General features: G+C 40.1%; 1 protein-coding gene across 1 annotated transcript in view; it reads right to left on the bottom strand.

The window, feature by feature from the left end:
* Positions 1-1,828, bottom strand: part of LOC109961323 (serine/arginine repetitive matrix protein 1) — a 19,129-nt gene extending 17,301 nt beyond the window's left edge. The window contains exon 1 of the mRNA XM_020602031.1: positions 1,645-1,828. Coding sequence (XP_020457687.1) covers positions 1,645-1,739 — 95 coding nt within the window. The 5' untranslated portion in view covers positions 1,740-1,828. The remainder of the gene's footprint in view (positions 1-1,644) is intronic.
* Positions 1,829-15,825: the final 13,997 nt, after the last annotated feature.

Below are 15,825 nucleotides of genomic sequence, written 5' to 3' on the forward strand. Positions count from 1 at the left end.
ATAAGATGATTTGTTTACTTTTAAGACAACACACATACAATTAACACCATCCAAAACACAAGACACACTCTCGACCAATCATACATGTGATTATCATCCTTTCTAAAACACACTGAAACCCACACACCACTTGGTTACACATAAACACAGTCCTTCATGCTTACATGTGGACACACACCTCCCATCTCTCTCTCTCTCTTACATACACACAAACAAACACTCAAATTCCCTCCCCCACTCTCCTAACACACACATATGCGCAAACACACTCTCCCCTCCCCTTCCCTGCGCCTAACACACTTCCCCTCTATCTCTGTCTCTCATACACACATATACAGTATAGCCTACACACACATACACTTTTTATATGCTCCTTCTCACAGATACACACACACGTCCTTCACAGTCTCTCACAACCCTTTCTCCCTCCTGTCACACAATAAACACACCTTTATTTCCCACTCTTTTTCCACACACAAATACACACACTCACCATTAGTTTCTCTTTATTTCTTTAGCTCTCTCTCTCTGTCACACACTCACAAACAATAACAGGCATGCATGCGTGCAAACACACACACTCTGAAAACCACATTTAAAAACACATTTTCCTTTCTCTCCAACACACCCTGTCTTCCCAACACATACACACTTACTCATTCTCTCAACCACACACTCACTCCTGTTCTCTTTGTCACACACTCCTTACACACTGTGCTCCCCCCTCCCTTTCCCCATCTCTCTCTCTCTCTCACTCACATACATACACACACACAGTCACTGTGTCTGTCTCTGTCACGCACACACTTTCTCCCCCTCCCATCCCTCACACACTCCCTCCTCCTTCCTCTGCTATAGCACACATACACACACATGCAAACACACACCACTCCCCCCTCTCACACACACACACACACAGCTCTCTCCCCCTCCCTGTGTGTGTGTGCCTTTCTCTCCCACTCTCACACAACCATACACACATGCACACAGACACTACACACAAGCGTGCACTTACAAAGTGACAAACACACACAGAAAGAGAGAGAAACACACATAGGGTTGCACTTGACAACATATTAATTCCAACATTTTTATAATTTTGTGAAATTGAACATTTGCATTATGAGATATCTTCCTGAAAACGTATCATTTACAATTCAAGACAAAAATTATTAAACTCCACTGTATTTGGGTTTAGCTAAAAAAAAGTATTCAAAATGAAGAGTTGTTAAAATTGTGTGTTTTTGTTACATTGGCTTTTCACTGTCACTCAAAAACAGATTCAGTAGGTGAACTCACTGTCAGACACTTGCATGCGTCCCATGCGCGCGCACAACCACACGAACGCAATCAGCGCACGCGCGCGCACATCTTTGGGGCTGCTTTGTAGGGGAGAATTAACATTTGAAAACAAGCTAGCGTGAGACAAACAGGCGACTTTCTCACATAAATCCTTTCAACTTGACCCGTTTTCACTGACAAACTTGGCAAATAATGTACGTTTACAACTTTAGTTCCATCAACAACACCCTACACGCGCGCACACACCCACCCCAGTCTTGCTGTCACTGTAGAGCAAAACAATATCATGAAATAGTTTTCGACTATTGCAGCCTATATGTTACGGTTAACTGACTCCCTCACCCCCGCAGTGGCGGTGCCGGTTTGACGCCGTCTCCATCGCTGTCCAGGCTGCGTGGGTCCCGGTAGTCGAAGAGTGAGCGTGCGGTCTCCGCCATGTTCACGCCAGCAATCGCTGATCTTTAGCCACCGCACCGTGCAGCCTCTCTCTGCTCTCCAGCCTCTCAACTGGCTCACACCAAGGTTATTCCAGCCGCTCCCACTGCGGCAAAGCGGAGGGGTGTGCGACGGGCAGTAGGCTGCAAATAGTCCATAAATTAAGCTATCACCTCTTATCAATCGCCAGAAAGATGACGAAGAAGTGATTTTCCAAGAGTGTGTTAAAATGCCCACACTGAAGGAGGTAAATATTAAGCTGCGGCTAACTTTTAATAGATAGAAAGATAGTTGCTTCCCCTGCGGAGGAATGGAAGCGCTCACCAAGCGAGATGAAAAAACACAATTTCCAAGAGTAATTAGTTCGTTAAATGAGAGAAAAATGATTGAACTACAATTGTTGGACATTCGGGCGAAGTTCATCTTTTAAAAAGAACAATATTATTGTGCAGAGACTAATTTTTCAGTACTGTCTACAAGCCCACATTCGCACTTTATCAACAGGTTAACACATTCCCTATAATAACTTCCGTGACGTACACCTATAAGATTCCATACGTTTTAGATGGTTTTCTTTTGTTTCTTCTTAACCCAGTAGTCTAAATCTCCTAAGTGGTCGGGACTATCTAAATAAGCAAATGACAGCTTAACATCCACATTTTATCTGTTGGTAACAATCTCAAACATAAGATGCTATAGATAAAATTTCATTAGAAATATTTCATCTGTCAAAATACCTTGAATATATATCTGAAAAATAATTTCAAGATGATTTTAAACAAGGTTACGCTGCAGATGTTTCAATGAATGGCACCCACATTTGCTAATACTGTACATACAATGCATATGATGTGAATAATTGGTTATTTATTTTATTAACAGTTTTTCAGTACAGACCATATTATAATTTTGTCTCCTTTGCTTCATAATAATAATAATACAACAGTCTAACACAGCTGAGAAGGTATGTGCTACAGCTTGCTTACGAAATCATCTTATTGAAACAAAAAGTGTCACACCTTTGCATTACATTGTCTGTGTCTATGACACTGTCACCCCATTCAACATTTCATTAGAAATCAAATTATTTTAGTATTCATATCAGCATCAGAATTAGTAAACAGTAAACCTCTAACTATAATCAGTATTTAAGTGGTGAAAAACTCTCTTTTCCATTTGTAAATGCTGTTGTTAGTTAGTTTATTCAAACAGCCGGTTTTGTTGTTAATGTAGTGTAATATTTGTAAATCTGAGTGTATATGGAAAACAACTGGATTTTAAAGTTTTGTTATGCATAACTATACATGACATGCATTAGCAGGATTTTTTTTTTTTAAGAAATGCTAATCACTGAGGACATCAAACAACAGCAAACCTAAGACCTGGATTTCTGAGCTAAGTTGTGAGGATGAAAATCAGTGTGTAATTCACAATATTCACAATACTTAACTCGCCACAGTAAGATAACAAAAGCAATTATTTGTTGCATAATACTGTCGGTCAGTTGTGATTCATTATGACACCTATGTAAATGAAGAGGGAAGAATACATTTTAATGACAAAATCATTTCTTTCAAAACACAAATTAACGACACCATATTTTGGCAGAGATACTTGATGGGACTGAGCCTCAGTCCGAACTGTACAACTTCTCCTCCGGGCACCCTGAGCACCTTGGTACACAAGATCTTGAACTGTCCAAAGGTGCAATGCTTCTGGCAAGAGACAATATAAACTATCTCTACCCTGACAAAAGTGAACTCCCAGATGGACCCGGTACTTTGTTAATGGCTCCTCGAAACTTTTACTCACCAAAGTGAGTCTTAAGATTTGGCTTTATTGGTGGCGTTGTAGACTATCAAAGCAGGAAGGGGTCTTATCCACAGATCCTGGCAGTTTTGTTGTCATAACATAATGTGTTCTTGAATGCATATTTAAATACAGGCTTAACACAAGTAACTGTGCAAAATGATTTCAATACCATTTATTCATGACACAAAATGTGGTAAGCACAATAATGGGCTCCAAATAAAAGGCATATAATGGAGTGTAAATGAATGCTAGGAGAGTTGACATTATTATTCAAACCAGTAATTAGCACGGCATCAGCCTATAAAAGACAAAAAGATGTTCATGCTACTACTACTCTGCAAACAAAGTTAATCTAGTTTTAGTTTTAGATTTTAGAGTACTGGCACAAATACAATTTGATTTTAGTTTTTCAAAAGCAGGATGGTGTTAATATAACAGATTTATAAATGTGCAAATCAAAATGAGACAATTCACATAGTACATACACATGACTTCCCCACATCTGTTACTCTTCTCAGTTATGTACAGCTAAGCTTCTTAATTGCTCAGATACTGTTACAAACCATGAAGCACTCAATACATGAGTACAGGTTTACGTTGGCCTCCAAACATATAAATAAATCAGATACACACTTCTATCTATGAGATACAGAAATATCCTACATACAGTATTCATAATCAAGTTCTCTATTAAAGCTAATTACTCATTATATCAGTCCACATGCAAAAGCCACCAGGCAAACAGATTAATAACAGCAGCAAGCTGTTTGTTTTGAATGACCTTACTAACTTGGTTTCGTTTATGGAAAGCCTCATATATCTTACCTTCAATTTTTTTTTCTCCTAGTGCCATAAAAATCATAATCATGAGATAGAAACTTTACCTAACGTCTCTCTAAAAGTGACATTACTTAGTAGCATGGTACCTTATTTCACTGATATTTACCTCATACTCCAAACCAGAGGGGCCAACATTTCACTGACTGATTTAAAGAAACTCAATAAAAGCTGTGGACTGAGCTGTATTTAGGCTGTGGACTCAGTCTGGGTTGTTCCAGCAGCCTGGACTTTGACAGAAAGTCAAGGTTACCAATCCAGCCCTGGGTATACTGTTCATTTTGTGCACAGACAGTGGTGAGTGACTGGCAACTGGAGCCCTTCCAAGCCTTCAATAGACCTGAAATGCTCACGAATCAACACTATATAAGATGAGTGGTGAGACACTGACAGTTCATTTCTTATTAGGCTTACCTGTAGAGGTAATTTTGTGTAGTCGGTATTAACATTATTACTGCTGTTAACCTCTGTTTCTCACCAAGCAGAAACCTCCAAGGCTGAGAAATTAAGCCAGTGTGGCAGTGTTAAAACCTGCAGTTCCTCAAATGGCCACTTGAGACAGGCTCCAAAATGGAGTCAATCCCCATAGACTCCCATGTTAAAATGGCCAACTTTACAGCAGAAATAAACGTTTATAGTCTGGTACATTTACAGGTTGGTCCCTATAGTTCATTTCCCCTTTCATGACAACTGTATGTGTGTCTTGGGGGTTATATAAATTGCCCATTTAACTTATATTGACTAAAAAAACAACCATGCATTAATTAAGGGCATGGCCTCTCAGAGTGACAAGCAGGACGGTCCCACCACAGGTGGCTGGCCGCTAGCTGTCTAAAGAGCTCCACTCATGTTCCACCTCTTTGCCCATTTTTGGAGTAGCCATAGCAGGTGGAGTGAAGCGCTAGAAATACTGCATGTGGACGACCAGACTTGTTCTTTCCTGCTCTTCAGAAAACCAGTGGCTGACATCACTTTGGACTTGTCCACCTTTTATAGACAGTCAGTGTTTCTCACACACTTTCCATTGTGTCATTTTTCAGCTGTTCTCCAGAGCCAGTAAATTGTTGTCTGAATGTGGCACAAGGTAAAAATAAGAATCCACCGCAAAAAGGGTTTTTTCTGGTTTCAAGCAGTTTGCTTTATTTCTAAATATTGAAAATGTCCATTTATAAGCTAGCACAACATTTTAAGTCTGTTTCATGTGAGTGCTTCAAGTTTCTAGACACATCATCACTGGAGGAGCAGATACATGTGCATTTCTGTGACTATATTGAAAGCCTTAGTTTTATTAAACATTTTTCTTTTGCATGGTTTTGAGAAAACTATTATTTTATCTGGAGTAGTAGGCCTTGGCTTTGTTTGTAGCCAATGCTATTTTGATGAGCTAACCTTGTCAACTGATAATATCCAATAATTCCACATTTGTCAGAATGCTGCAGCTGGGCTACTGCCTGGGACATGATTTACACTTAAGCTAATGGCTAAAGTTTAAAATATTTTCAAGAAGTGATGAAAATCCTGAATTGGTGGAATATGGAGGCACTTGAGAATAGTAAAGTACAGGTCCTGATACACACAGGACCATGTAACAATCATCAAGAAGCTTAGAAATGATGCTCGGCTGAGATAAGACACAAAAAGGATGGGAGACAAAATGTATGGAGATGTGGGAGCTGGTGAATGAGTTCGGTTTAATTGTAATTCTGCTCCGTTTGCATGCGCACACTATCATGAACACTTCATCACCCGCACCAATACCCCCAATATGTGCATGTGTGTGTGTGTATTCACGTAGCAAATTCACATACACATACACACACACGCATAGCTACGCAATCTTTACTGAAGACAAACATTCACATGCACGTGCAAGCAGCGCGCATGTACAGCAACACAGTTATACAGTTCTCACAAAGTACACACAGACACGCACACACTGTTGCAATAAAGAACACACACCCTCTTCTACAGCACACACATACAGATACACACACTGCATTCATTTCCCTTTCATTCAGCACAGGCATATATTGTGCTGCTGTAACACACACTCACACACACAGTTACACACACACACATACACACACACACACACACAGCATTTGCAGAGCTTGCTCCTAGCTCTCCCCCCACCCCCTCCTATCTCTGTCAGACACACACACAGTCACACACACACACACAAATACACACATTCCCTCCTACGCAGGCGCTCACACACACACACACACACACACACACACACACACACACACTCCCCCTCTCTCCCTTCACACACACACACACACACATTTCCCTCATACACCCCTCCCCCACTCTTTCACACACACACACACACACGTCCTCTTTCTCTCACTCTTTCTTGCTTGCTCATTCACTCTCTCACTTGAACACACGCACACACACACTGCCTCTCTTGCTTTGCTCTTCTCACTCACTCACTCTCACACACACAGAGGAAGACACACGCAAACACACAACCATACACACATTCTGTCTCCTGCTTGCTCTCTCTCCCCTCCCTCTCCCCTCTCTGTCTGTCTCTCTCACACACACACATACACACTCTCTTTTTCCTGCCCTCTCTCCCCTTCTCTTTTTCATCTCTCTGTCTCTCCCAGACACACATACACCCACATACACACAAATGCACAAGTACACACAGAGACACACAAACACACAGAGACACACACCCATTTTCTCTCAGTCTCTCTCCATGTAACACACATGCATATTTTCTCTCTTGCTCGCTGCTTTCTCTCTCTCCCCCACACACACATACAGTATACACACACATATCTCCCCTTCCACAGGCATCCTGGTTGCCACTCCTTGCTTAACAACCACACACACAAATGAAAAGATGCACACACACACACACAGGCACATACTGTATAGATAAACACATGCAAACAAATACATGCACATATATATGCACATGCACAGCCAAAAGCACACACACATCGTTTTAAACACATGCCCCACCCCTTTCGTTCATACACATCCTGTCTTTTCTTACAGTTAAATACTCACACATGCAGTGACACAATCTCACTACAAACTCAAAATGTAAAACAAGAATACGTTTTTGTTCACATTAGTGTTTTTTTTTTTTTGCAACAAAAAAGCACCCTCTGACTTTTCATACACACACTACTCATTTTGTGTGAGCCAGTCTGTTTGTACATCACACAGATACATGGACAACTGAAATCCTAGGCTGGCCAAGATCAGTTTATTTCAACCCACTCTTACACCGTGAAGAATCCACTCAATAAATATGTTTTTATACCACTGCAAAGTTTCAGCCAACATAGGAGACTGTGCACTGCTTTGATTTCATATTAACAATGCATCAACTGATGCTTGCTCATCATTTAAAATAAATAATATAGATTTTGAAAATGCACCGTTTTTGATAATAATCATTTTGTCCATAAATGCAAGTAGTGGTTGCCATACTGCCCCTGTATTATATTCCATGTATCATTTAAAATATTAATCAGGGCAGTGCCATTTGTAAATACTGTGCCAAATTTACATGCTGGCATATCTTTGACAGCATCATGTTTGAAAAAGGCTTGAATCGTTTTCCAGGACTGAGCAACATTTCCGCAAAATCTTCTCCTCCATCACTGAAATTTCAATACACTGTTGCTAGTAAAGGCAAAGTCAAGATTACAGTTTTGTGCATAGTGTGCAAACCAATCATAAGAAATAGGAGCAAAACGTAGAGTGCTGCACTTTGATAGCAGAGGACATTCTGAAGTGCAGATTTGACTCAGTATCACCATCTACTTTTCTAACACTGGCGGACATTGGTCCAAAGCTGTCTCTCCACACTGATAAGATAACAAGACAGTGTAGCAGCGTTTTGCAGTAAACCTCGCACATTATCTGTAACTTGCAATATGGTGGAACTGAGCAACAATGATCTGGAGTGGCCAAGTCAGAGCCCAGACCTCAATCCAAATGAGAATTTGTGGCTGGACTTGAAAAGAGCTTTTCACTCAAAATCCCCACGCAAACTGACACAACTTGAGCAGTTTTACAAAGAAGGATGAATTAAAATTCCAGTGTCGAGATGTGTAAAGCTCATTGCGACTTATCATGTCGGCACCACCGTCTGTGTGTGTGTGTTTTAGTATATTTCATCCGTGTTGGCACCACCGTCTGTGTGTGTGTTTTAGTATATTTCATTTAGCAGTCTTGTGTAGTTTTACTGTGTGTGTTTTGATAAATGCTACTCAAGGCTATTTTGGAAGTCTAGATGCCATAATGAGGGCATCTACGCATTTTAAACCCTGTCTTCTTCTGTTACTGTAACTGTGTGGATGTGTTCATGCAGTTACTTTGAATGGCTTTTGTATTTCATTCAATAGTCTGTGTGACTGGGCTTGCTGAGCAACAGTGCTACCTTTCAGTTATGCAGCAAGGCCAAGACTTTGTGAGACACCATACATGTTTGTTTCATTGAAAACCTATTAACCTGTTTAATCTGTCCTGGTTCTGACTCTGCAGACTTATCCATAGAGGCTCAATGCTGTAATTGCATCTACTAAATACTGACTTGAGTGGGGTAAATTCTTATGCAGTCAGTTATTTAGTGTCTTATATTTTCATTTAATTTGCTTACATTTGTAAAGATCTGTTTTCACGTTGACATGAACACGTATTTTTTTGTTGATCACTGTAAAAAAAACACAAAAAAGACAAATTAAACTGATGAAGATCAAATCTTCCAAGGGGGTGAAAACTTTTTATAGGCACTGTATGTCTTCTGGGAAATTCCATCATTCACTTTTTTGACATTTTAAAAAGGTAAACATTGCACTTACCCAGAGACAAACTAGAGATAGTTGGTGTGTGATATTTGATCAATGCAATGTATTTTTTTTCAGTTTAAATTGTCACATGTCAGAACAGGGGAAAAATGCATGGATAAAATGAGGACAAACATTGACCACTGATTTGGCTATACAAAGCCTCACCAGTCGAAACAATGACTTAATTAAGAAAATTGGTATTAAATAATCATGAAAACAATCAATAATTACAGTCCTTTATGGATTCAAGGTGCCAAATATCAAGTGAGCACTTCTATATCCATAGAGGCCCTGCTGTATGTTTGAAAGCCAGAATTAGAGTACTTTAATAGACAGGTGAACATGTATGAATGGGACTTTACTGAAAACTCAAAAGAAGATAGTTTTTAGTTCAAAAGATGGATTTAATGTGAGGCACCATGGAGACTTTTGGACTACAGCGATGTATGAGAATCCAAAACAAATTTGTCAGCCCAAAGATTAAATCTAGTTTTGGAGTCTGGTCTCTTGTTTTACCACTTAATCAAGGGCCAAAAGTGTATCACTGCTCAGATACAGCCACATCTGCAGCTGTTTGAACATAAATGGCAACAACATTGAAACAATTTATTAATAAATCAATACATATGGTTGACCATCAGGAATAAAAGGGTTAATCGTGCATTTTTATGAAAATGCCATTAATCATACAAATAACACCACTGTTATGGCAAGTCTGGTGCCTGCAGTATGATTGCTGCTAGACAGATGTGATTGTAACCTAAGCCACTCTTTGTGCTTTGAACCATTTGTCTACAACTAGCTATGGCTATATCCGGTGGTGTAACAAACTATATTTGTGCAGAAATAAAGTTAAAAGGAACAAAAAGGGAAAAATAGTAGTTAACAACTTCAAAACGGACAGGAGAGCTGGAAAATCCCCATAGAAATAAATAAATAAATAATGAAGAGAAGTAGAGAAGATTTATGTGCCCTAGCTCAGTAGCTAGTTCATCATCAGAGTAGAGTGTAATACTTCCCCAATCAATATACAGAGCAGAAAATGCAATACATGTAATATACCTCTTACAGAATATTGCATTAAAACTGCACTCCAAGACATTTTTAGATATTTAGGATGCATTTGTATTGTAAAGGAGCTGTCTGGGAAAACGAGAGGAGGTGGAATCTGCTTCTACATAAATGAAGGTTGGTGCACAGATGTCACAGTGCTACAGAGGACATGTAACGCAGACCTAGAGACTCTTGTTATCAATTGCAAACCTTTTTACTCTCCCCGTGAATTTAACAGTTTCATGCTAATGGGAGTGTACATAAAAGCAGAGGCCAACGGTAGCGCACTACGGCTCCTGGCAGAAGGACTAAGTGTTCTTTCTGGCTTTTGACTCTTTACCTGACTCCAAAGAAGAGCTGCACAAGAATTCCTATATGCCTAGACTGTCTGTTTATGCATACATGGTAAAAATAAAAATCTTGACTTGATGTATTTTCATTTCTTTACTTGGTGCATTCGTAACCTTTGCCCATGTACAGTAGTTCTTATTTTCTCATGGGTCAAATTTTATCTGGAAAGTAATGATAGTGACTCAGATGAAATAACCAAATGCATTTATGTTTTTTTTTTCTTACTAATTGTTCAGTTTTCAGGAGCCGGAGACGTACCCTTATCTCTCATATATCATACAGGTTTGCTTATACCCCAAGGGCAGCTCCCAACAGTTTTTACAACATAAAAAACTAAATACAGCATGTGATAACCATTAACTAAATAACATGACTGAACAGTTCCCTCATCCTGATACACTACAAAGTTTTGCTTACTCTCACACAAAAACCATCTCTTCCATCACACCTTTGTCTGCTATGCTCCACATTAATATGGATCTTATTGGTTGCTATTAATAGATTCCAGATATATTATTTTCTCTTGTCCATCTATCATTAAAGACAACCTGTTTCCAGGGTTGACGCTACTTTAATTAGAACCACAGCCCAGGTTAGATGACGAAGTGTGTTAGGGTAATTTCTGATCAATGTAGATGATCACAATTTATGCAAAGTACCACAAGTTTATCAACTTTGTGTTGATTGTTGCAGCGCAAGCTGCAGCTGTCCAACGGATAGATAATGGATCGCTTTCAGCTGCCTAAATTCAGACCCAGGCGAAAACAGATCGTATGCCTTGAAACTTTGTTCATATGGATCTCTGTGATGCTGGACATGATTTTTGTGTTTAGTGTGACCCAGTGTTGTCAGAAACTGCAAAAATCCTTAAAAATCAATCAATAAACATAATAAGAATATTTACAATCCATGTACACAGAAGTCAAATGCAGTTTTCTGCTGTTTTAAACAATAAAAATCTGTATCACAGTAAATGAAATGAAATTAGTTAATTAGAATTCTCTTATGTTTGCAGACTTATTTCCACTATTTCCTAATTTCCTTCCCCTTTTGTATGCTCATGAGTGTGGACTACTGAAGCTGCAGTTGTACCACACTTGCTTGTGTGATGTGGTTGTACATAATTTAATTGCTAATAAAGTGCCCCAAAAACATAAGACCACAAAACACAGGATAATTTTACATACAGTAAATAGAATTACTGAGGAAAAGCAAGAAAGGAAGGAAGGAATCGACGTAATAGCCCAATGTAAACCCTAGAGGGCGCTGTTGCATTTTGTTTTCTTCATATAACAAACCCTGGAAATAATCTATATGTAATGATATATAGTCCCAAGGTAGAAAACTACACATATCAGAGCTACAGTCTGGTGATGGCATTTATTAGGAACACCATGAATGTGATTTAGGGGTTAGAAAAAGTGTCCTCAAGTTGGTGTTATCATGTTTGATGTCATGTTTCTTGATACCAAAAAAGAAAGAAAGAAAGAAAGAAAATGTCTTATCTTAACTCTGAATCCAGATGCTTGTTATATTACATCTTACAATGTAAACAGTATATATAGATGTATTAGACTCTGCTGATTTAAAATAAACTTGTTCTAACAAATGATATTAACTGTGATAAACATGATTAGATTCTCTTGGTCTGTGTCTGTTCATAAACAGGTCGGCTCATGCCCTAAAAATAACCTGACCCACCACTCCCCTGGTGTCAGTAGGGATTCGTGTCTCTCTTTCAGATGGCTCTTTCTTTTCTCACCATATCAACCAGCTGAGCACCTTACTCCACTCTCATCTTCTCATCACTTTCATCCCATCGTTCTTTTACCTTCCTCTCCCTGTCTAACCTTTTTTACTCTCTCATTGTTCCTCTTCACCCACCCACATACACGTCTCGCGTCTCCAGCTCATCTCCTAGTGCGTCTCATGCTCCTGACTCGCATGGTTCTTGCTCGCTCCTTCGCCATCACCGAGGGCAGGCCTTGCAAGGTGGTGATGGCCGTCTTGGCCCAGTAGCCAACCTCTGTGAAGATCCGGTAAATCCAAAGCTTCAGCTCAAACACAACAGTTGGATCATCTAACTGCCAACAAAAAGAGGAGAGATCATAAAGCTCTGCCTTAACTTCTAACCAACACTTTTATCTTCATCATAACAACTCTGATGTCATCAGCACCTACCTCCAGGGAGCTGGGAGTCAGGATCGCCTTGCTGTCTACAGCTTTGAGGAGTTCTCCAGTGTGGGTTAAGAGAATCGAGAGTCTCTCCTTCACCGTATTCCTCTGGGTCTCGTACTCACCCTTCATCTCCTGGCCCAGCTCCTCATCCTCTTTGGCGATGGCTCTCTCCAGCAAGCTGCGGCACTGTAGCAGAGCAGAGTGGAGACACCAGAGCCCGTCCCTGGTATCCAGCTGGGAGGAAGGAGGAGGGACGGACACCAGACGAGTGTCAGTGACGTCTTCAGTGAAACTCTCCCTCTTTCTCTTGAGGCAGAAAGACAGAAAACAAAGAGGATGACGAAATGATGAAAAGGAATAGAAAAAGGAATGTGAAAGTGATGTGCATAAGCAGAGGACTGATGAATGCTTTTGTCAAGTACAAACCACACTGGCATCATTTATGACAGCGACTTGGACCTACAGCTGGATGACAAATTACGGGAAAAAACAAACAAAGTAAACAACATAGCGTGCACTGTTTATTAGGTGTCTTCAGTTTCTCCAGCTGTTGGAGGGAAGGGTTATACACATGTAATAGTATCTGATCAAATAAACAGTTATAGGCATTTTGGGAAATATACTTATTCAATTACATGTCAGGATTTGGATGAGTAGACTGATACCACTCTCATAGGTGTACGATAAAAAAACTACAGCCAGCAGCCAGTTAACTTGGCGTGACAAAGACTGAACACAGGTGCAACCACACGGCAGTTTGGCACTTCTTTTTTCTAAAGATTAATCAAACAATATATATTGTGTTAATCTGTGAGCCTTAAAGTTGCTAGAAGGCAGATTTTGCTACCTTTGGACAGAGCCAAGCTGGCTGTTCCCCCATCTATACGCTAAGTTATGAAATGTGATTATGGGGGTAATGAATACACAGGAAACAACACTGTGGCCAGAAACAATATTTTCATAGATAATTGTAAATTACAATGGTAAGTTCTGAAAATTATTTAAAAGCCATCAAACAGATGTTGTAAATGAATGTTTTCCTACCCAACAAACAGTCCGTGTGGATAAAACAATACTGAAAAATATTCAGTCTGCATGCATTTCAGACTTTTGTGCCAAATACTAAACTAAATCATGTTTGAAAGACAATTCCTCCCAGCTAAGGAGATGCAACACGGGACATTCCTTTCTGCATGAAAGGCTATCTCATCATTTTGTGATGTGCTCACTGTAGGGCTTCAGCAGCATTTCCAAATAAAGCAAACTACCTACAAAGTACGATAAGAATGCACGCCTGGAGGAAGAACATTGAAGAAGACGTGAAGAGTAGGAGAATTCTGGGATTAAAGTAAATGAAGTTTTACACTGGGCTGCTCCCTTGCTCCTGTAGTGACACATATGAAAGGAAGGATGAGGCAGTGAACTGGCAAGAAACCAGGAAGTTTTAATAACTGGTTGCTCTATCACCTATAGGCAAGAAGACACAGGTTTATGGAAGAGAGATGAAGGCTTCATGCCCAGGAAGTGATGAGCCAAGAAAAACACCCACTGCCATTCCAACTGAGATGACCCCCTCCACTCTGCATTCCTACCCCCTGCTGTCCCAGACATAATTTCTTTTTCTTTCACACATACACACACTCCCTCCCTCTTATCTTCCCTTTGCATGCATCCCTTTTTTTGCTCTGTCTCTCTCTCTCTCTCTCTCCCACACACACACACTCATACACACTTTGTCCATATGTGCTACGTCTTTCAAACACAAGCAGTTGTATACACACACAAAGGCACATTCACAGAGGACGCACACAGAAAATCTATTAATTTTCCATTTAACCTTGGCCTATATTTCTCCCTCTCCTTCACCCAGCACACACACCTACGCACAAAATCATGCTGTGATCTGCCAGTGGAAAAATAACAAAGCTTCTACTTACATAAAGTTCCAGTAGGATGGAGCACTCATGGTGCAGCTGCTTAGCTATGGCCACCGTGGTCTTGCTCAGATCCGAGCCGGTCATACCTCTTGTCCGCCTGTTGGCCATTGGACCTCCAGCTGCTTCTGTCTAATACGCACGCACTTGGAGCGGGTCCGATCCTCTAATACACACCCCCGTATGCCTGTCTTGACAACACCGGATTCCCGGTCATGGTTCACTTAAAACCTGCCCTCTCGTTCCCATTTGATGAGACTCACTCAGCTGTTACGTCGTAGAGTCAGGTCGCTTTTCTTGTCTAAGGTTTCAGTAAAACGAGTTACCCAGTTTGTCGGGCCTTGTCTGCTTACTGTCGGCCTACTACTCAGGATATGTTTCACAGTTTGTGACCAACTCTCCGCCTTTTCCCCCCCGGGAACCTGATGCCTGGCAAGAGGAATTTAAGGGGGCAAGCGGAGGTGGAGAGCCACGGAGGGGAGGAGCTCATCAACTTATTCATGAAGAGCTTATCGGATTTACTGGTAGAGACGAAAGCAGAAATGACCTAAATTTAAGTAGGATGCAGCCTGTATTATTTCAAACTGCACATGTTCCACGCTGTGATCAAAAGTAACCTATATAAACACACTATAACCATGTTGTATTGATGAGCTACAGTAGCCTACATGGAAAGTAACTAAGTACCCTACATTTACTCAAGGCTGCTTCCGCACTTGGAGGTTACCTACTCTGCTTTACTTGAGTAGACTTATTGCTATTGCATGTTACCTTTTATTATCAGTTTATAAAATGAATAGGCTACATTTTAAGGTTGACATTTCTAAACATATGCAACGCTCCATGTTAATGCTTGTGTCCATAATAACACTGACAGTGACGTGCGGTGAGGTTGACAGCTGGTGAGGCACTAACTCTTTTACAGTCAGATTTACAAATACAATTGTCTGTTAACAGACAATGCCTTGTGTTTTATATCTCATATCAGCATTCTTCACACAAACGTGACCCATATTTAATTTGAGGTTAAAATTTATTCCAATTGAGCTTATTTCTAACTAGAAATAATAAAAGTTTATGGTCTTACCTTTACTTGTACA

This window comes from Monopterus albus, unplaced genomic scaffold, assembly GCF_001952655.1.
Source record: "Monopterus albus unplaced genomic scaffold, M_albus_1.0 scaffold54.1, whole genome shotgun sequence".
Classification (NCBI taxonomy): Eukaryota; Metazoa; Chordata; class Actinopteri; order Synbranchiformes; family Synbranchidae; genus Monopterus; species Monopterus albus.